At 38.5% G+C, this 23,002-nt stretch overlaps 1 protein-coding gene across 2 annotated transcripts; it reads left to right on the forward strand.

The window, feature by feature from the left end:
• Window positions 1–547: 547 nt before the first annotated feature.
• TMC3 (transmembrane channel like 3) lies at window positions 548–22,880 on the forward strand. Of its 2 annotated transcripts, XM_035335338.1 has the most exons (22): window positions 548–991; window positions 2,167–2,310; window positions 3,337–3,412; window positions 6,561–6,642; window positions 7,354–7,460; window positions 8,478–8,576; window positions 8,667–8,809; window positions 10,260–10,407; window positions 11,392–11,435; window positions 11,595–11,742; window positions 12,493–12,602; window positions 12,763–12,841; window positions 13,346–13,585; window positions 14,737–14,865; window positions 15,577–15,644; window positions 15,879–16,007; window positions 17,070–17,180; window positions 17,699–17,824; window positions 19,196–19,274; window positions 19,472–19,514; window positions 20,590–20,887; window positions 21,711–22,880. In XM_035335338.1, exons 1-22 carry the CDS (start codon window positions 882–884, stop codon window positions 22,570–22,572), a joined length of 3,375 nt encoding a protein of 1,124 aa, XP_035191229.1. In that variant the 5' UTR covers window positions 548–881; the 3' UTR covers window positions 22,573–22,880. The 2 variants fall into 2 exon arrangements, with proteins under 2 accessions (XP_035191229.1, XP_035191230.1); XM_035335339.1 differs by lacking the exons at window positions 548–991; window positions 2,167–2,310; window positions 3,337–3,412; window positions 10,260–10,407 and having other exon boundaries at window positions 6,559–6,642.
• The last annotated feature ends 122 nt before the right edge of the window (window positions 22,881–23,002 follow it).

Here is a 23,002-nt window from a genome sequence, read left to right on the forward strand (position 1 = left end):
TTAAGTAGTAGAGCTGAAGAAATGGGAAATGAACATCAGATGGCAATATTTTCCTGTGTTTAAGCTCTAGGAATAATTATTAATATTGATAATCTGAGAAGACGCTTGAAGTAAACGGTGAAAAAGTTACAGTACTTAATGGAACTGAAAATAACTAAGATACTACCATTTTTGAGAAAGAGTGAATTGCTTGGTAATGTGTACTTCTCTGAATGGCAGGTATTTTAATGCCTCCAAAAGAAGTCATAAATCCAGGGCCAGTAAGTGAAGGTCACACTGTGAGGTGGGACCAGGGCCCAGGAGAGCAGCCGCTCTCATGTTGTGCCAGGGTTGTCCCCTGAGAAAAGGCCTGGAAGTCCTGTGGGAAAATGCCATCACATTTTTGTCTGTTAACAAAGACTAAAATGCAAACAATTCCTGCTTTACATGAGCACGAACTTTCTCTCAGGCACATGAAGCAATGATGACGGTCTCACCAGTGCGGTCACTGCAAGCATTACCCAGTGTGATACAGCCTGGCTTGCTGGGGTGGCACTTTGAGAGATCACCTCATCCATGACAAGGGAAACTTGGCTCTGCTTTAAGGACCGCAGCTGGCCCACCCTTGGATCCTGTTCCCTACCTCACTTCTAGGAAGTTGACTTAACAGCACCCTGGCTGCTGTGTGCTGCCGCTTTAAGGCATGCACGCACTGCCAGGCTTCAGGTCCTGCCACTGCAGGAGCACCAGGCGCAGGCAGCAATCCTCTGATCAGGGCTCGGCACTCCCTCGCTGCTCTCTGCTTAATAACATTTGCCTGCTTAGGAGACAGCTGACCGGTGAGCTGAAGGCTTTCTTCTAGCGTGGCAGAGTTTCACCTGGTGCTGGCGGCAGCTCCCACCATGGCAGCAGCTCCAGGTGCTGCTGCAGTAAAAACTGCAAAGTCCTGCAAAAAGTACCAGACAGTGAAGCGGCACGCCAGCATCTACACCTACCAGGAGCCACCCCACAGGTAAGGCATCCTGCTCTCTCCTGAACTGGAAATATTCCTTAGAGCAGAAACATGGGGTCTTGTCTTTTGCCTTTCATTTAGGCAGTGTAGTAACATGAAAAGGAGCATGAGAAAAATCACACCTCTATTTTTAGATGTACTTTAAACCTCTTTTCTTCTCTTTTTCTTCTCATAAAAGTAATGTTTCATACTGCATCATAAACATCTTCAGCATAACTCCAGCGAGTTCAGGGTATAGCAGGGTAATAAATCCCTCTATACTTTTCCTGTGTATTATAATTTCACTTGAATATCCGCTGTGACCAAAGGTCAGAGTGAGGACTGTGGATCAATGGACCAGCAATCTGACTGACTATGTCCTTTGAATGCTGTTACAAGAAATGGTTTAGGTTGATGTATTTCAAAGTGATTCAAAAGTGTTCAGTTCTGTTCATATCATGCAACGGGAAATAGTAGCAACAGGTTTTTAGCCATGAGTCCCTGGAAGAGTGAATATTGCTGCTGTCACATGCAATAGCCTGTATAAAATGGGATGAGAGAGCTGTAGCTTAGCAAATGTGACAGCATCAGAAAAGATGATTTAATAATCATTTACAGAAATCTGCATTGGCACACACAATTTTTTTTACAGGAATATGTAATTCTTGGTGTGCTGGGGTCTTATGCTCCTGTCCTCCCAGCAGGGAACAGAAGCAAAGGACAAGAATTTCTTAGCATTTCTTCCCCTCATTTTAACAAAGAAAAACTTCTTCATTATTACCATCAAAGTAAAAGGGCAACACTGCACGGCAAGCAAATGAATGTTAAGTGCTCTTGCTGGAAATGTTTAGACAGCACTTTGTTCCAGAAAAATATACAGAATGTCTTCCTAGCCTGATGTAAAAGGTGTATGGCTGGAAAGGCTGGGAGAGCAAAGACTGGAATTCCTGCTGGGGAGCACAGATGAGTTATGGCTGAGTAGCAGGTGGTGGGGAGGAAAAGGCATGTCCTGGAGATGGGGAAATCATCCGAATTATTCATCAGCTCTAAAAACAAGAAGGTCATGCAAGTTCCCTAGCTTATTGCTGTCGTATTGCTGTCATAGATTGGGTACTGTACAAATCAACAGTCTGGGGATCTGGGGGGTAATAGTTTGTCTTGTTTTTTCTCTCATGGGGTGTGTGCTGGACCGTCAGCAACTCAGATGAGGATATCAGCGAAGATAAGGCTGACAACCATGACCCCGAGCAGATCTTTCAGAACATCCAGTACCAGAAGGAGATCATGTCCAACATCCGCTGCAGGCCGTGGCCGATGAGGCAGAAGCTGCGGGCACTCAGGTAACGGTATTTGCACAGAAGCTCTCAGGCTTACTGACTGTGACCGTGTTTCCAGCTGCAGTTTTCCAGTGTAAGCTGAAAGGGAATGAGCCCTGAAATGATTAAGAGCAGCTAGGAAAGCACAGTGTGAGTACACTCTGATAAGACCTGAGAGCTGGTTGTAATCTTCAGGTAATATATTGTAAATGGCATACTGGACGGCACGTTTGGTGTAGTCCTGATGTTTCACAGCTTAAGATCTCAATAGTTACATTAACACTGCCATATTTGCAATGCAAAGGGTGGGTGTCCAACTCTTTCAGCTAAACTGTGTCAGGTCTTTCACAGTATGGTCTGTTTGGGACTTGTTTTTTTTTCTTCTTCATCAAGCCTCTTTCTCTTAAAACGCTATCTGATGCGAGGATGGCATTGTAGTCCTGAGGAAGTCCCAGCAGCAATAGGATCCTTGCTTAATTTTGGAAACAAAGTGATTTTTCTCTGTTACACAGAATAATGACTTGATGTCTCCCTGCTCCTACATGACTTCTGTATTGACGAGTTTCCTGTGGTCTTCATCCACCTTCTCCTGAAGTTAAAGATTGTGGATGAGCAGCATTAGGATCGGATGAATATGAATCTCTGCATCTTGAAAGAGCTCTATTCCATATTCTTATGTAGCCATATAAGATTAAACATGCTGTCATGACAGTCATCTTATTTTAGTCATTTTGGTTGTGCTGTTTTAAGAAAGATTTGAATTAAAAGGACATGGGGGAAAACACACACGCAGACACACACACACACACACGTCTCTCTGCAGTAAAAGTTCTTAATGTCAAGTTTTCTCAGACAAAGCTCTCAGTAGTTTTAAAGTGGTAGTAAAAACTTCAGTAGGAAAAGAAAAAAAGCTGTGCCTGGTTAAGGATTTTACGGTGTGACATAGTCCATGACAGTGTTTCAGAGCACTTTGCTAGTTGCTGCCTTTGCAGAGCCAGGGGTTCAGAGCAACAGCATCGATGTAAAACAAGATTCCACCTTCTTGTGCAGGCAGGCAAAGGAGATCGTGCTGAAGTACGAAGGGAGGCTCACTAGGACAAGAGGCTACCAAGCTGCTGGTGCAGAGGTATGTCTGCTGCTTCTTAAATTACAGCTCCTCTCTATACCAATAGTCATCTGCAGTTTTTATTCATAGGAGTGTATGTTTTCTGTGCTGTCCTGAGCTCCATCTCAAGAACTCTGTAGAGGGAGGAAAAATGAGTTAAAAGCTTCTTTTTTTTCTTTTCTCCTTTTTTTTTTTTTTTTTCCAATTGTGAATTTAGTAATTACATTTTTGCAGGCTAATTTAATGTGTGAGGGATGGATCTCCTGTTAACACAGGATAAGCTTTCTTCTCAAATAATATATGAATATTGATGTCTGCCAGAGGGGGTGATGGGAATGGGATACCAACAATACAATGTCAGTATTCTCTGAAGAGCAATTTCAGCAGACTGTGGGGCCACAGTTCAATAGTTTAGTATGAAAAATGTGTCTAGCTTTTATTTTGGAAGACAATCCGACAGTAGCTTATTGTAAATACATTGTCAAAGAAGGCTTTTGCTTGCATAATACTCAAATAATTTGAATCTAATCTTAGCAAATCTATTTATAACACTAAAAATAGACCCTGGCCCTAATTGCTGAAAATTAATAACACGTAGGAATTTGTCCCTAATATGCAACCAACAAAGAAGAGGTCTTTAATCATCTAAGCAGTCAAGAATATTTGTGTCATCATAATGAGTAGACTTTTAATGATGTAATTCATCTTAATTCTAAAAGTCAGGGTTGTAACAGTAAAATAAAACACCACGTATATTATTTGTGTTAACAAGTGGAAGCTGCATGCATAGTTGGCTTTCTGTTATGGTGGCACACAGCAAAAGTTAAAAGTACTACTTTTTGAGGTAGGAAAGTCTCATATTTTCTTGTTCTGCCTTTTTGTGTATGGCAAGTGCAATGGAAGTAGGATGCTGTTAAATACTGTTTTATGCCTTGGACTTCAGTGGAACTAGGATGTTAACTAGCAAGAGAGATGCCAGGCGTCTGCAATATGTGTTGGTAAATCAGATACTGGGTTCCCTCTTGTTCTTATTCCCATTTCTATACAAAATCAAGACTTGCATCTTAGAGTTCACAATGATTCTATCCTGTATCTAATCTAATTGCCTCTACTGCATGCTTTTGCTTGAAGATATTCTGCACAGAGATATAATTCAGAAGTTAATTGGCACTGCTTATTATGTGTACGACATTCTTTTTTCCAGCACAAATTAGGGACTATAGCCTTTATTTCAGGACTTAATAATAAGTATAACAGAATGAGTTGGATTGTTTATTAAACTGGAGGTGTTTTCTTAGAAAATAATGTGGTGACCAAAAATGCACCACAGTAAAAACAAGCACTAGGTTGTCAGAATAAGAATGTAATGTTTGAGCGTGTGCTAAGAACAAAACACTTGCCTCAACCTGTAAGATGTCAGCAACCGTCTTAAGGTAACTGAAGCTGTTAAGTGTACCCATTTTTAAATTAGCTTGTAAAATTGGCAAAATACACACTGTTCATAACTGGACAAGCCATTCCTGATGAGAATTATAAAAATTGAAGCTGAAGTACTTATTACTGTTTTGACATTGGCACTGAAGGCATTTTGCTTTTCAGTTCAATTGTTTTCAAGTTTATTTTTTTATTTACATTTCCATTTAATGCAGATATCCATACTCTGGATTATAAGGGTATAATTATCCTTCCTTTTTTCTTTAGGTATGCAGTAGGCAGAAAAAGATATAGTTATCTAATTATAATTTTAACTATACTACTCTGACATGGACATCTTTGTATACTTTATGAAACTGCAGCACAACTGGTACGAGCTGCTTGATTCCAGTCTCAGCTTTGTGAATTCTGTTTTCAAATGAAAGTAGCAACCCTAGCAATTCCCATGCAACTCACATCTACAATTTCTTTAATTAAAATAGTTCCAGTTCATGCAATAAAACTACTCGCATCACCATAAAAATTAATTAACTTTGGCCAAACAGATTAATGATACATTCAGTAATTAAAATGTGATTTACTTCTCTTTGGTTTCTGGAGATTAGATTTCATGATACAATATTGACACTGCTGCTGGCTAAAATAGAGTTTTTTAAATATTTAGCTGTACTATGAAATGTACTTTATAATGAATAAGATACAAATGTTATTTTTCTCTTGATACTGTCATGTTACAGCTCTAATTCAACAAATCAAAATCTACACTCAGTTTTGCTCATGCAGATCTTTTCTTATCCCACTGTGTGCAGGAAGATGTTTTGCTTTGAACATGCCAAAATATGGAGACTGAATAAGGATTCTAGAAAGCATAAGCACAGTTTTTCTGTTTGCAGTGTGCAGAGATGAGAATATAGTTGTTGAATTCACTGCTGTTGAATTATGAAAAGCTTATTTGTCCTCTAAGAAAAATTGGTATCCTGCTTCTCTTCAAATTTGAAATTTGTTGTACGTTCATTTGTTTGCCCTAGAAATTCAATTTATTATGTTTAGTGCAGTGGGATACCCTCATAAAGTATATGGTGACTGATTTGTATTGGCTTGGTTGATCTAGAGAACCTGTAGAATTCCTCTTAAGGAGCTTGGTTGTGTTTTGTTTTGTTTTGTTTTTGACTCTCAGGTCTAGTTATGCATCTTTGCAACTTCTTATCCAAAAGGCCTATGCTGCAGGGTCATTTTGTGATGCTGTTCCAGGTATCTTGCAACCAGACCCCATCTGGCAGGCTGGGGAAGAGGGTGATGTGCACAGGTGGAGTGAGAGCTGCCTCCCCCAGCATCTCCCTCCGCAGTCCCTGCCCAAAGGGGCTGCGACAGGGAGAAGCAACCATCAGCTTCTGTGCCTCTGGTCCTTGTGCATCAAAGGTGCAGGTTGATGGCTCCTGAATGTACCCACATAGGTGTATAAATTCCTCATATTTGTTGGGATTTGCTAGTAAGCAAGGTCAAGGGCTCCTGCACCCTCTCACATTTTACGTGTTTTTAAAACTCACCGTGGTTTACTTTGCCCATCTCAAGCCACAGACATGCTCTGAGACCTCAGCAATTAATGTTTGTAGTATTTCTTGTAGTACCAGATGAAAAAGAGGTGAGCAAAGTGCTTTGATGGATTTTTTTTTCCTTTGCCATGCAGAATTGTCACAGTTTTTTGTGTTTTGTTTTTTTTTTTTTTTTTCCTCAGCTTTGGAGGAAGTTTCTTCGACTTGCATATAATTTTGTGGTCATCTTTATTCCTTGGGAAATGAGAATTAAAAAAATTGAGAGTAAGTATAAAGATTGAATGGGACTGAACAGTAGAGCACTTGCCGAAGTGATTTATTTTTGGATTTAATGAATTAAATAGTACTTGGGAGGAAGTGTTAAACACAAGCTTTGAGCAGCAACATGATTTTCATATAGAACTTTGCTTTTTCTATTTTTCCTGATGCCTCAGACACTGCACAGTTCTCATTTATGATCTTAGTGTTGGGTGGCTTTAAAAAATAAAATCAACTTTGTCCCATTGCCCATTGTGGTTGTTAAAGAGCAGCAAGCTTTGGGCATGGCTTATTGCAGTCCATGGGGCAGCATCTTCAGGCCAAGCCCACATGTGCCCAGGACCACGTGCGGCGTACAACGTGCCTCGCCAGCCCCAGGATTGGTGTCATTGACATAAACTAGGGCCGAGCTTATCATCCCAGTGGCTGGGACATACCTCTGTGCTTCCCCAGCAAAGGAAATGGCTGCATGATGTCACCCACGCTGGCAGCTTCTTGTGTAAATACTGCTGGTAATTATCAGACTTCCCCAACAGAGTTTGTGTCGGAATTGCGTTCTCCACATTGACATGCTAACATGTTCATGACCTTGCTGTTTGTACTGCATGAATGAGGCACAGTTTTCTTTTGCTTTAGTCTTCAAGTAATACTTTATGAATAAATGATGTGAGCTTTTATATACTGTGTAGCTCAGATAACTATTTTCTGTGGTTTAAGGTCATTTTGGGTCTGGAGTTGCCTCTTATTTCATCTTCTTGAGATGGCTATTTGGAATCAATATTGTACTTACCATAATGACAGGAGCATTTGTAGTCTTACCAGAGGTAAGAACGTATGGTTAATATTTGCAGAAAAAATGCTTACTTGTTGCACTTTCCTTTCTGAATTAAACAAATGCCACACTTAAAGGCATGCATCAATTTAAAATAAATTATTTAAAATAAATTCCACTGTTAAGAGGGTTTTTTTTCTGGCAAAGGGTAAGAGAATTTTGCTATTAGTGTTAGAGATTATATTTTGTCAACATGGTACTAATGCTTTTATAGAATATGTTTGTATCCGATTACTAAAATGAGAATCAAATCCTAAAAGCTGCAGTTGGTGTTGAGTACACTCAGGTCCTGCTAATGTCATTTACAGGCAGAAAAACATAACGTTTCCCTCCAGGCTCCATTTTATTGTCCATTAGAAGGCATTTTCTAGAAGTCCGAACAGCCATAACTTTGTTTAGGTCTTGCATGCAAATAAGGCTATTTATTAACTTTTTAAAATAATTAATAAATGTTATCTTGCCTCGCCTAACCTTTGCTTCAATAATGGCATCAGAAAAATGTCAATGTCTCATTATTGTTGACATTGGTGAAAATTATAAAAAAAAAAAAAAAAAAAAAACAAAGCGCACATAAAAAAAAAAAAGTAAATTGAAATGGAAAAGATTCACTTTCTCACTTTCTTTTTTTGATTTTGTAAGTAAAAGTGGATTTAATTTTAAAATAGTATTTTGAGATCAAATACTGTTATATTTAATTTTAAAATGCTTAAATTGAAATGGACAATATTTGTCCATATAAAATATGTATTGTTAATGCTTTCACTTGACCTCTCTTTTAATTTTGCAGCCATTTAGAAGATGTCTACAGAGCACTAAATTACCTCATAGGTACACCACAGATGGCCAAAAATATCTGGTCTAGCGGAAAACCAATGCAGTATTTCTCACGGAATTGCTTGTTGGGGCAGGATGACCAAAGCCCTCGCTATCTGATATACCATATGGGGGGCAGGTCTTTGTGGGTCGGAGGGGCTCACGCAGTTTTTTGAGACCTTCTCTCTTTTCCCAGCTGCTGGCCGGAGCACCGTTCGGCAGCACAGTCAGCAAGACCATTCCCAAGGAGCGCATCGCCTCTGCTCAAGACCTGGACACCATCTGGTCACTGGGGGCAAGGCTAAATCCACTTTATTTTAAACCCCTCTCTGTTTGGCTGTAGCTGTTATTTACTGCCCTTACTTACCAACTCTGCTCTCTGCAGGGCTACCTCCAGTACTCCGTTCTGTTTTACGGTTACTATGGTCGGGACAGGAAGATTGGGAAAGCGGGATACCGGCTGCCCCTCGCTTACTTCCTCGTGGGAATGGCAGTGTTTGCTTACAGCTTCATCATTCTCCTAAAGAAGTAAGATTTCCTGTTTGTTGCTGTTCATAAGCTTACATGTTCTGGCAGTTAATGGTGTATTTATCCCATTTCCTCTGCCTTTATCCTGCATGGCTCTGTTAACCTGCTAATAGCAGGGTGGCAGACTGGTTTTAATTATAGCATGCTCTTTATCTTGCTGTTGATCTCTTCTCCCTCTTTGGTTTCCCAGTCTATAAAAGGAGGGCAGCACAGAAGATCCGTGTGGTTTATGTTTGTATAGAGTGAGGTCTGACTCTCCTGGAAGTTTTTCTCTTTTCCTCTTTACTGGTTTAAATATTATTATGACAGAAATTTAGATTTTATGTGTAATGCTTTCAAGCATTATTATTCCCATCTACTGAAACACAAATATAAAAATGCTGTCATAGATGCAATATCCTTTGCATCATTTCAGATGGTATGTGGTATCCCATTCAAATGTGAGCTTAATTCCTTTGCTGTTTAAGGGCCAGGAGTTAGAAGAGAGCAAGACTAAGTGATGGCCATAAATCCAGGAAGGTGCAGTGCCTACAGAAGGGCAAGGTCACTCTATCCTCTCGATTCACTTTCTCCTCCCTTCTGGATACCTATTTATCTGGCACAGTGCGGTCCAGGGTGATTTTTAGTGTCGCCTATAATAACTCTCTGTTTCAAAACGGATCCTTCCCTTTTCATTTATTTTTATTCTAGCTGCTGGTTTGTGCCGGGGTCACTGATATGCTTGACACTGATTTACACATCTGCAGTTTCTGGATGTGATTAGCTTTTCTCTTTCTGATTTAGCCCACTGACTTCTTGCTTGTGTGATCATTGTAATCATTTTAACACTGTCCTTTTAGATGCCCTTTCTTTCACAAGCTATTAATCTTAATTTCATTTCTTAGAGTTTGTAATACTCTGCATTCTTGACTGTGACAAGTAGGTGTTGTGTTTTTTTTCTTTTTCCCCAAAGTCTATAAAAGAGCACTGGGCTTCTATTTGACAATAACATATATTTTGAGGATGAAAATAAAAGTAAAAAATAAAAAACACACACACACACAAGCAGATCTTCTGCATGATCATAAGTTTTGCCAGATTGGCTCATAATCACATTAATAGTGACATGTTATAGCATTTTCTAGCTGGATCTTACCTGGAGATCTTAAAGCCCTTTTAGCTCACAGCTCTAGTGAAATCTTTTTTTTTTTTTTTTATTAGCTATAAAGAATGCAAATATCAAACTGCCCTTCCACACTGAGACACTTGCGCACTAGAACAAAAGTGAAGTTTGTTCTTGTAACCTCACCCCATTTTATTTTGTTCAGAAAACTGCCAGCAATGACACCGATTGCCACAAAATTTTCATGGTTCTGAAATGAAGACAACTGAAAACTATGAATCAAAGCACTGACTTGATACTCGTCTTCACACATCAACATTTTATTTTATTTATTTATTTTTGGTCCAGAATGGCGAAGAACTCAAGAATGAGTTTAGCAAGTGCCTCTGATGAAAATTACACTTTCTGTTGGAGACTGTTCTGTGCCTGGGACTATTTAATAGGAAATCCCGAGGCTGCAGAGAGCAAAGCTGCTGCCATAGTTAACAGCATTCGGGTGAGCATGCACCCCACATTTTTTTTAGAACTGATTTGTTTAAGTTGGAAATTAAATATGCTTTTCCTCTAATTTCCTTGCACTCTATTGTTCCTTGGTGTTCGTTGATGGATGTCTTTGCCTAGAGGAGGGCTGGTATCACACCTCTGTGTGGGGATGCAGTCATATCATACTTGCTGATGCTGTTGCTCCTTTTCATACTGTCTGTCATGTCCCTACATGACCACTGTGTTCCTCTCAGGAAATGCTTTATTTAATGCTACCATATGTGTGACTGGAAGCTAGAAAATTTGCAACAAATTTGCTTGTGATGCAATTTCATTGAACAGTAGAATCAAAGTTACATTAACAATGTAAAAACACTGATTTATTTCATCTCTCTGTAACAAGTGGTCCAGAGACACCTTACAACTCTATCAATATTAAAAAGGTGAATTAAATACAGATATTTCGCATTTAGAATTTAAAAAACAGGTATGGTTTCCCTCAAAAGCAATTTACTTCATAAATTTAGTCTATTCTTATAAATCATTAAAACAAATTACTTCAAACTGCGTTGAAGACAAATTAATAATGAGATTTAGTTACTTCAGTGACTGAGGATAGCTTTTGACAGTTGTGTATTATATTACTGACTCAGAGTTTATAGGCACATCCTGCACAAAAGATCCAGTACTGTAAACCTCTACTAGTAGACCATGAAACCACTGTGACAGCATGTTAGCAGGACCTGTCCAGCACAGTAAGAGACAAAAGTGACTGAAAGTGCACGAATATTTTATTACTTGAGAGTTTACTTCTCAGAAATCTCCTTCAATTCCTAAGCTCCCTTAGCACTTCCAAAATATTATGCAGAACAGAGAGGTGTTTACTTGCATTTCTGGGATGTGAAGTTTTTTATTAATATACTTAATACCTTCTGTGAAAGACACGTGTTATGTTTGCTGAATGCTACTAAAATGATAATGTTGTGTTTCTTTCAAGGAAGCTATACTGGAAGAGCAGGAGAAGAAGAAAACCAAAAACCTGTATGTATATAAGACTGGGGATACTTTCCAAAGCACTGCTTCAATGCAGATAGCAGGGCTAATGTACTCATTTCATACTTGTAAAAAAACATGTCAGAAAAGATCCCTGGTGTCATAAGACAGCCTACTGTATTGGCTGTGTGGTTTTTTGTTTTTCAGGGCAGTGACTATAAGCTTAAGGATTATTGCAAACATCCTTGTGCTTCTCTCACTTGCTGGAAGTATTTACATCATTTATTTTGTCGTGGATCGATCCCAAAGGTTAGAGCATGCCAAAAAGGAATTGACTCTTTGGGAAAAAAATGAGGTATGTGGCATTTATCACCACTGTGTTAAAAGCAGGATTATTGTCTCGAGGCTCTCTGAACTGATAGTGTGCTAATGACAGATGAGCCAGGAGAAGTGAGGAGAGAGAGGGCAGAGCTGTGGTTACCTGGGTCTCTTTGCATGTTGGCTGTGGGCTGACATGGGCAGGGAGGTGCTGCAGGTCCTCATTTCACAGAGACTGCGCTTCTAGCTGCCCCTTATTTCATGAGGACAAAGCATAAACTCTCCTTTGTCACTTACAAATCTACTTTTGTGGCTGTGATTGAGCTGAGTGAACACTGGCCCAAGGGACTAGAAAGAACTGTTAGAAAGGAATCAGCTTTGACAATGGCTATTGATTTCAGCTGAAGGATACTGAACGTTCTGTGAATATTTCAGTTCAGAGGAACAAGTGGTTGCTGAGAATAAGAAGTGAATTAGTATGGAGAACATACTTACCAGTTTCAGAGGAAGATGCTGTCCTTATATTTTCAACAAATATAATTTTAATAAAGTAATAACTTGAAAGCTAGAATATATCTAGAGTAAAGATTCCTGAGTAGCAGATTCCAGATCTATAATTTTGGATCCCAGCTGCTGTTATTACTGATGTCAATAATAACTGTTTAACATAACTGTTCTTCAAGAAAATCAGTCACCAAAACATGCAGTAGTATGTCAATCAGTAGTCAAGGCACTACAGGAGATCAACAAGCAAAGCTACGAAATGCTGCGTCTTTCTGTTTTGTAGGTAAGCGTAGTTGTGTCGCTGATTACCATGATTGCACCCTCTGCTTTTGAACTTGTGGCAGCTCTAGAGATGTATCATCCAAGAACCACCCTTCGCTTTCAGCTTGCCAGGTATGGGCATTCTGCAGCGTAGAAAGAACGTGAAGAGCAAGGGAGGAAGAGGAAAGATGCACTCTGGTCACAAATTTTATTTCAGACAAACCAGAGGGTACAAGAGAATTCCACGGAGTATCAATGTCAATAACCTTTATCTCTTTGTTGTTGTTTTCAGAGTTCTTGTTCTGTATCTGGGAAATCTCTACAGTTTAATCATTGCTCTCCTGGATAAAGTGAACATCATGAGTGACACTGTAAGTTTAACAAGATTTGCTTGTATTTAAAACTAGTTGGTTTATAGATGGAATTCCTTCTATTGTAATATATATATATCAAATCAGGTGAAAATTAGTTTGAAATCAAAGTATTAAAAACACTACAGCTTGATAGGATTGTAAAGTTTATTTCGTAATGTTCATTTACGAATACCTGTAATCTTTTAGGTTAATCGGATCCTTTTGATCGCTGATGTATAGTAAGAAAATAGATTTATGTGCATTGTTTGACTACTCAGATTAGTCAGCACTTTAAGTAGTTGGAAATATTTGACCTCCACTCAGCATTTAGTGCTGTCCTGAAATTGCATCTGCATCTGGACTTTGGCAGCTAGTTGAAAGTCACCTCATTGCTGCTTCAAAATGCATGCCAAAATGTCTTTATGTGTATGTATGCCTTGTTGAAGGCATGGGGCTTTTGTCTGTATTGCAAGTAATAACAGCATGTGAAAATGCAGCTTCTCAGGATTTTTATTTTTTCAGGGCTCCAAAGTCAACAATAATGCAAGTAATTCTACTGCCTTCCTAGCAACCAAAACTCTTTCTAAAGAAGACAATTTATCTACAACTATTCCTTATGTACAAATTATGAGAAGCAACATTGTCACATCGGAAGAGTCTCACACTCAAAGCTTGACAGTCCCTGACTCACAGGTTAACAAAACAGTTTCCTATAATACACAGAATTCACAGGACCAGTGCTGGGAGACCTATGTTGGCCAAGTATGTAATTGTTATATTATTTAAACAATTTGTTCCTATCCCATATTTGACCAAAAAGTTAGTATCATGTTGGGCTGTATTCAATTTTAAAGGTTTTCTTTGTGCAAATTCTGGAATTTTAGCTAAGGGTTGTGTAGAAAGAGTGAAGACTATGCAAAGTGATATGGCCAGGGATCCAAGCTTTGTTTTTTGTTCAGTATCTACAAAGTGTTTAGTGTTGTATGAATGTCTTTTTGCTGGGCTTCAGTCTCTGTCTTCAGCTCTGCACAGGCAGATCTCTACAGTTGCATGATACCGACACAGACTGTATTTTAACAGGATGCATAAGACAAAAGTTGTCATTTGATCCTGATGCACTTTGGTCTCTGTCAGTGCTACACATCTCGTGTCCAGGCCACTAAAGTAAGACTGATGCTAGTGTGCATCTGATTTGCTTAGCTCCTTGTTCAAGAGTGAGCAGTATTAAAGGTCTTGCTGGATCATCAGGAGCAAAAATTTCCTCCCAGGTTTATTAGGGTGACTGCTATTCCTGTATAGCCACTCTCCCTATTACACAGGCATCGGGTATTTTTTCTAATTGGTGTTTTTTCTTTTTCTTTTTCTTTTTCTTTTTTTTTCAGAATGGGCTAGAGATTCTTGGAAACAATCTTTTTAAATGTAATTTTGTTTTTAAGGTTCAAATAAGGAATAACTATTCCTTTGTAAGCGCTAAACAGATTTCTGTTATGACTTGGTGATCTTACTGTCACTGGGTTGTGTTTTTGTATGAAGAATCAGCATTTCTCATTGTGATGAACTTACCCACTGTGTGTTACAACAGCAAGGATAACGAAGGATTGAGTTCAACAGAGTAAAATTTTCAGAACAATCATTAGAAAGAAAGGTTGAAGCCACTATGACCAGTTATATTGCTGCAAGCAGTAGAAGGCACTCTGGAATTTTGATTATATTTGTTTTCTTTGCCAGAACAAAGGCAAATAAGGGAAAAGTCAAACAGGAAAAGCTTAAAAGGCAACAAGTTATATATTCAAATTGTATTTCATCAGGTTACTAATCTGGAGCCAAAATATGAAATAGAATAAATGCAAAAGAGCCATATGCGAGGCATTTTTTTTCAGAATGACTCTGTGTTGGAACAATATGTATTTCAGGAGATGCTAAAGCTGTCAATCATCGACATGATTTTCACAGTTGCAAGCATCCTGCTAATTGATTTTTTCCGTGGACTGTGTGTCCGATATTTAAGCGATTGTTGGTGCTGGGATCTAGAAAGCAAGTTTGTAAGTACAGGTTTTTATTTTATGAAACTAAGATGCTAAAGATAGGTTGGATCCTTCCCTTAGTACTGGATGTTTTTAAAGCCTTTCAATAGATAAATAATTTCTTGGTAGCACACGTCTATAAAGGCATAGCTCACACTGAGTTTCTGTTTGGAGGACACGGGATTAATGCTAAGATCGGGTATTTTTCTCAAGCCTACTCCCATTGTTGTGGTGCAAAAACTTTGTTTTTCCCAAAATGAGATGATGTAACAGTCCCAGAAAGCATCACGAGTAATTTGGCCTTTTGAAAACAAAGGGCATAGGTTGTTTCCCATATCCTCTTTTCTGTAGCTGTCACACAATCCATAATGGAGATAGTGGTCCAAGAAGCAAGAACCAAAAGCATATAGCCCGATTAAGAAAATTAAGCTAAGTAGTATGTGGTTAGCAAGCAGCTCTTGTAATGAAAGGGTGAAGTCTGCTCTTTGTCCTTAAATAAAGAAGTGAAGTAAATTAGAGAGGAATTAGTTTAATCCCCTGCTGCAGAGTAGGTTTTTCTGTGTTCTCACTACCTGTCAAAAGTGGGTATTTGATCTGGACGTTTCAGGCTATGTGCTGTCTGAACTGAATCAGTCAAATGCAAATAAATTATCTGGGGGATAAAAAAAAAAAATAAAAATAAAATAAAAAAAAAAATAAGGTATTCATCCTACACTGTGTTTATTGTAGCCAGAATATGGAGAATTCAAAATTGCAGAGAATGTACTGCATTTGGTCTACAATCAAGGAATGATATGGTATGTAATCCATAAGTCATTTTTATTGTCCTTGGTCGGTGGGTTGATTACTAAGTCTGATAATTCCCAATGAAACCTATTTAAGTAGGATATTGGTAATGCATTTTTTTATACTTTATTGTAAGAGATTGTTTGTTGATAGTTACCTATTGCTTACCTATTTTTTTCTTACATTTTCTTACTATTAAAATTATTCCATAAATACTGAGTACTGAAATTACGTTATTTTTGCAGGATGGGAGCCTTCTTTTCACCTTGCTTACCAGCATTCAATGTTCTCAAGTTGATTGGGCTCATGTACCTGAGGAGCTGGGCTGTGTTAACATGTAATGTTCCACATCAGCAGGTTTTCAGAGCTTCTCGGTTAGTCAAAATAAGAATGACAGATAAAGAATAAATGAAATGCAGACAGTGGAAATGCCTTCTGTGCACAGAAACAAAATGAAAGGAGCTTTTAATTCTGAAAATTGACAATCAAAATTGACACAACTGAGGTCTGTGAAGAAAAGAAAAAAAAAAAAGTAGAAAAGTAGAAAAGTAGTTACTGAGAAACTGGAGAGTTTGAAAAGCTGGGTAGTTAAAGATGTACACAGAAGAGAAGCAAATGGCATTGAATTGCCCAAGGTTGATTTGTGATTGTACTGAAAACTCTGGTGGACGTTCCCTGCAAAAAGGCAAGGTATGGATTTTGATGAGCAGTATCCAGGGCAGAAGGACTCATCAGGAGTTGCCTCGTTTAACTAAGGAAATTAACCAATAGTATCAAAAGTGTTTTTATTGTCAAAGATTGGGGGTGAATAGAAATCAAACTGCAAAATATGTCAGGGAATATTCCTATACCAGTAAATGCAGCCTAACACAATTTATTTCCGTACAAATCTGATGAAGTACAATAAGCTGCATGTGTAAATTGTTGAAAGTCCTATTTCTTGGTATTTCTTTTTATGAAAACTATTAAGTATCTGATTTTGTCTGTTGCGTGACACAACAGAATTCCACATTTTTATTCTGTCAGGATGAATATCAGAATTGTTTACTCAAAATGGAAATAACCTAGGGCATCTTTAAATCTTAAAAGTCAATTATTTCTAATGTGTTTTGAAGATGATTTAAGTTCTGCCACTTTTTTTTGTGTTCTCCCCATGACATGTCTGGGAATTAAGGAGAGTTTTTTAAAGGAGAGTGCTATAAACGGTTCTCTGGCTGTAGCAGTGGTATCTGGAAAGCAGTGCAAATAGAATTTTGATCATTAAGAGTCTGTTTAAGCTGGCTCTGTTCAGACTTTTTAATCAGAACAGAATGATTTTGATGTTTCAAAAACAAAGATCTTGAACTTGTTAGGTAGATGCAGACTTACACCTTTCATGTTGTCTCTGTTTTTCTCCCTGATTAATATAATCTGAAACATGTTATGTCTTCCTGCAGATCCAATAATTTCTACTTGGCCATGTTACTGTTCATGTTGTTTTTATGCATGCTACCAACAATTTTTGCTATTGCCCGTTATAAGCCATCTTTAAACTGTGGTCCCTTCAGGTAAGTTATAATGGACTAATGAAAATTGAGAATGTTTTATTTCACCCTCTGTCAATAGCTTTAACTTTACCCAAATTACCAACAAATAGAAGTTTATGGATAAGAACAATGCTTTTGTGCTATCGATGTTTTCCAGTTTAAGAATTCATTAGCTGAATATGTCAAGCTCCTGAGTGAGTTGCTTTATATACATGGCTTATATACACAGTTTCAGTATTTCATGTTTAGATGATGTAATGTGCCAGCAAGAAATCATCTAGTACATATCACCATCCTGTGTTTCAGTTCAAGCACCCTTCAAGTCTGGTCAATGCTTTTGCACTTCTATAAATTTGTTTAAAAAGTAATGAACTTACTTATAAAAGCTTATATTTTTTTTCTTCTCCCCTTAGACTACACTGTTCCAAAGGGGTCTTGGATGAAAATTCTTACTTTTTCAGTGAAACACTCCTTAAAAATTTGGTGTACCAAGCATTTCTTAAAATTTAGTTTTACTTTCTTTTTTCTTCCTCCTGTAGCGGACAAGAAAAAATATATGATATTGTTTCTGAAACAATTCAAAATGATTTTCCCACGTGGTTCAACACAGTGATTACTTATATCAGCAGCCCTGTGGTGGTCCTCCCTGCACTCCTACTTTTATTGTAAGTATTTATTTTTTACATAGAAAAGTTAACTTGATTGTTAACTTGATCTCTTGAGAGTCAGATGTTGATACTGAGGAACAAGCACTGCATTATTGTTAAGCATTAAGCATATCTGAAGGGGAAAAAAAAACTCCTATTGGATATATGGTATATAGATCAGAAGGGAATGAGAGGATATTAAAAAGCCTGTCAACACATTTTCAAAAGGACATTTCTTGTTCAGGGAAACAGTGTTAAAGCAAGTTCATTCCATTGTGTCAAGGCTTACAGTGCTGTTGGTTCTAGGAAGTTTTAAGATCTTTCTTCCTTCTCAAGAGCTCCTCAGAAGTTAATTTTCCATTTCCTCATGGTGATTAGTTGAGCTTATGACTGTGAACAGGGTTCAGGCCATCATTGAAAGAAGCTACCCAGTCATGCTGATTCCTGACAAGATAAATCAATTATGAAGGTCTGCTCTCAAGTGTTAATGTAATACAGCTTCCTGTAGACCTTCCACTGGAAGTTCATTCTTGCTCAAGTCTCTAAATAATTGTTCACAGCTGGGAACTAATATTTGCTTTGAGCTGTTTGAAATTCACTTTGTTTCTGTGAAGTGTCATGTGTTTTGCTTGTGTCTTTCTATTCTTCTTTCCCCCATAAGCTACAGATGAGTGCAGAGTTTGTCCCCCTGTAGTACCAAGCTACAGTTTTTATAGCAAATCCCCAGCTTGATTTTCAGATAAATTGAAAAGACATAAAGAAGTATTTATTACTTGTAACTTTTTCCTTTAAGGTCACAGCTTCATAAATAAAATCAAATAGATCTATAGATTGTTTTAAGCTGATGGCTAAGCACATATGTAAATGTTTGTGCTAACGAGTCTAGTTATAAGACTTTACATCATCTGAAAGCCAGTGTAATATATTGCCAAGCCAGATCTGATGTCAGCTGTGCCAGTGTAAACAAGGTGTTATTATTCCAACCAGCCAAAAAAATGGCATTGCAATGAGCGTGCACCTCAGTTGTAGTTCCTCTCCAAGTAACTTTGAACTGAAGGAAAAAAAAAAAGAGGAGAAAAATTTTCATTTTGAGTGTGTCCAGAATTGAAGCAGAGAAAGAAATGCACACAAGGTTACATTCAAAATGAAAAGACCTGTAAAAAAAAAAAAAATAAAAGGCACAATTAGTACTGCTGTTAAATCTGTTTTCAGTATCACATTTCTTATACTTCCATGTGTATTTGCTTGAAAGGCTGTGATTCATTATCACAAGAAAACGCTAGAAAGCACCAACTGGCCCTGTACACCATTTTGATGACTTGTAAACCTTCAAAGAGAATATTGTCAAGAATATTTGATGTGATTCATAATCACCTCTTTCACTTCTAGCATGCTTATCTATTACCTACAAAGTATTGCAAGATCACTGAAATTCACCAACAATCAGCTAAGAATGAAGATCCAAACAGTAAGTACAGCTCAAAGTACTTTTATATGCAATTTGATGGGTCTTCAGCAAAGTGCTAGCCTAATTACATCTTGAAAGTCACTTTCAGTGTTTCACAATGTAAAACACATCCTGTATTTCTTATCCTTATGCAGCAAAGAATTTAGTTTCTAGTCCATAGTAATCCACTGCTTCTCATTCTCCTGAATGCATTTTAGGAAAGAACTGAAGATAAGAAAAAGGTGGTTCAGATGGCAGTTGGTAAGTTGTTGAGCTTCAGAAATTCCACTATTAATAAAGCATTTGGATACGAATATATTTTGATTTCTCATTATATAGAGAGACATTCAACCATGTTTAAAAAACTATTTCTGGTAGTCATCCTTTTAGAAGGCTTTTGAGCCCAGCTTGACTTGGGCTGATTATTTTCTTGCTTTGCCACATACAGGGCAGAACCTGGTAGGCATCCCTGTTTCAAATCATGTCAGACCTTGCTCATAATTCATAGGGTAATAGGCAAAACAGGGAAAAGGGAATGGCCCCTATTCTTTGACCTCCCTGGGTTGAACATGTCATCTGCAATGAAGAGATTTAAGTTTTTATTGCCTACTGTGGCTGAGGGAATTGGAGCCTACACCTTCCACCTCTCAGATTTTAGCAACAAGAAACCACAAAAAGGATTCAGTCCTTCTAATAATCCCTCCCAGTGAAAGGAATACGTAGATATTTGCCAAGATTAAAAGAAAAAAAAAAAAAAAAAAAAAGACAATCCATGGTTCAGTAGCCTTATGGTTAGATCTTAATGTTACTGACCACTTAAATCGCTACCGTGGAGATGTAAATGGTGAAAAACCTGATGTAGAGCAGTAGAGCAATATACTGATGAGGAGTGACTATAAAGGGCAATGAGGTGTGTTGAGGTGTGTGTGCTAGTTTGATTTCTGTTGTTACAGAAACCAAATGCAGTTTTTGGCTGTGACCAGCACAGTCACTGGGGTCGGTTTGCTCAATCTGGCCATCTTCTTACACGTTATGAATTAAAACTGGGCTCTTGAAAAGAGACGGTAGCTTTGTGCCCACTTGGATTTCACCAGTGCAATTTCTAGTGTTTTTTGTGTTCAGCAATAGTATGTCTGCTGCGTACTGCAGTGTGCCTATCCAGCCCTTTCTACCACCCTCTCTACAAGTATAGCACCAGTATCTCTTTGCTGAACACAGCGGGGTTCTGTCATCATGCGATCCCCTGACTGGTGGGTGAATTTGAGCCAATGCATTTACACAACTGCTTCTAAATGTAGAGACCTGGAGAAATCATGTAATAATTTCTGTTTTCTAGCCAGAATCCAGCATCTGGGTGGGAATGACAAGAGACCAGACCAAGAAAGTGATCTTATCAGCCAGGAATCTTCTGTTCGGTCCTCAACACCCCGGAAGAATGGCAGTGTCCTGAACTTTGAATCTCCTGTGAGCAAAGGCACCAGAATACAAACCATTTCCCAGTCTGTGCCCCAAACTGTGCCCTCAACTGATGTTGCAAGACCTGTCAATGCAAATCCCACAACCTCAACGTCTTTAACGTCAGCTCCCTCAGCATCAAGTGTACAGAAATCAAGAAACAATCATACCACTAACAGGCAAGATTTTTTGTTTTGAAATGACATTTATTCCATCAACTCCATGACACACCTGTGTGTGTTTGCAAAATAGCTGTGCATTCAGACAAACTGTCTGAAGCAGTACAGCAGCTAAGGAATTTTGTAAAAGCGGATTCATTCATGGGTACTATTCAGACTGCTGGTAAAAGCACCTCCTTAATTCTCTCTTAATTCAGCCTGCCAGACAGGATTATAAAACTTCTGAAATAATGTTTTTGATGGAGTTTACACACACCTCAAGCAGAGGTAAATATTAAGCTTTCCGTCTGGCATATAAGTAAAATAGTTGGTGTGGGACACTATTTAAAAGAACCAGACAGATACAGTAACAGTGAAGTAATCCTGTGCAGAATGCCTATACAAGTCTAGTTGTTGCGTGACTGTTTTTGGACATGTTGGTTCAGACAGCACACTGATGCTTTAAGCTACCTGTGTGGGCTTTTTTGTGTTGTGTTTTTGTTGTTTTGGGGGGGCATTTATTTATTTATTTAGTTTTATTTTTTTCCAAGTGATGAGATTAAAAGTGTTTTTAAATAGTTCTCAAAATATTAAGAAAACAGATCTGGAACATGCTTTGAAAGGTCAACAGTCTGTTGCAATTTCTTAGGGAAGTACAAATGCATCTCCTAATTTCTGTGTGTTTCTCTAACTGTTCCTAAAACTTCTGAACAATACAAATTCTGCAACAGAGATCTGTCCTTACAATCCAGTGTTTGACTTCTGTGCAGTTAATTTCTTATGTGTTTTGATTATATTGAGACATAATATTTCTCAACATTTGATTCATTTTTTCTTCCTAAAGGTACCCAAGTGTTGTGCATGGGAGCGCAAGTGAGCTCTGTAAAACAAAGCCCTACACACCAGTGACTTTCAAAAAGCATACAGAAGATGTTCATTCTGAGCCTCTCTTTAGAAAAAGCATTCGGCAGGCAAATTCAGATCCTCTTGGGGCGGGGGCTCCTGTTTTTGTGGGACGCAGACCACATGCTACCAGATACATTATTGTTAATGAAAATGAGTCCCGCAAAAAATCGTCCCGTTCTACCTCCCGACTCCAAAGGCAATTCCGAATGGAAGAACCAGGAGATGTTATTGAGTTGTATCCACGCAACGTTAGAAGGTATGTGGTTCGAGCACCGCACCGGGTGTATTCCCCTCATCCCAGTGAAGAGGAGGAGGAAGAAGAGGAAATTAGGAGACACTACATGAACAGATCGCATCGCCCTCGTTCACTGTCTGATCTTCGCCCGGCACCAAGATTTTACATTGGGGAGCATGCTGATGGCCATGTTCTTATGAGCAAGGATCTAGCCAAAGTGCATTACAAATCCTGGGATGATGGTTTCGAGCTGGACCTGGACAGACCTCCATATGCTTACAAGAAAGTGCACCTGAAAAATGTTGAAGCTGACCAGCACTATCCTGAGCCACATGTGAAACCTAAGTCAAAGCATAAGCTGGATCAATCTCTCACAGAATCTGATTCAGTTTCCATTGAATCCAGCAGTGATCCGCAGAACAGCAGCAATGACCAATATATCCAGGTCATTCACAGCAAAGAAAAGTACCTGAAACCTGGGTCAAAACTCACCAAAAAGAAATCGAAGAACAGTATTGATCTAAATATGTCTGAGCCTAATGAACTGGTATGCTCAAATGTCTGAGAAAGTGCCCCAGCCTTTTTTGTGTTTTGGACAGGTGTACGTGCATTTGTTGTACTTGCTGTTTGAGGTCTATTGGAATAACTACAACAGCCTTTGGAACAACAGTGTGTGCAGCTATTTGAGGTGGGAAAATATAGATAGCCTTGTGTTTTACTGTTAACTGTACCTCGCTTCCATATCACAACTGATGCATTGCAGAACTTGGAAAATTATTGCAATTTATTACTTGTTATGCGGTTTAAAAATACTGGAAAATCAGAAGCTATGTACTCGGGGCATTTTAATTAAACCTGTACCAAAACATGTCAGATGAGGCTCTCTTTGTCTCCTTGACACAGTCCCAGCTTAAGATGCTCCTAGTGAATAAATCGAGCAGGTAATCACCTTCCTCCAACCAGGGCCGCGACCTGCAGCCCGACTGACATCTTGC

The sequence above is a fragment of the Oxyura jamaicensis genome, chromosome 10 (genome assembly GCF_011077185.1).
Source record: "Oxyura jamaicensis isolate SHBP4307 breed ruddy duck chromosome 10, BPBGC_Ojam_1.0, whole genome shotgun sequence".
Lineage (NCBI taxonomy): Eukaryota > Metazoa > Chordata > Aves > Anseriformes > Anatidae > Oxyura > Oxyura jamaicensis.

Coding starts and splice junctions, on each gene's coding strand:
- TMC3 (XM_035335338.1), top strand. CDS start 882: ATGGCAGCAGCTCCAGGTGCTGCTGCAGTAAAAACTGCAAAGTCCTGC. Junction 15,645..15,878: donor TACAATCAAGGAATGATATG/GTATGTAATCCA, acceptor TTATTTTTGCAG/GATGGGAGCCTTCTTTTCAC. Junction 17,181..17,698: donor TTAAACTGTGGTCCCTTCAG/GTAAGTTATAAT, acceptor TTCCTCCTGTAG/CGGACAAGAAAAAATATATG.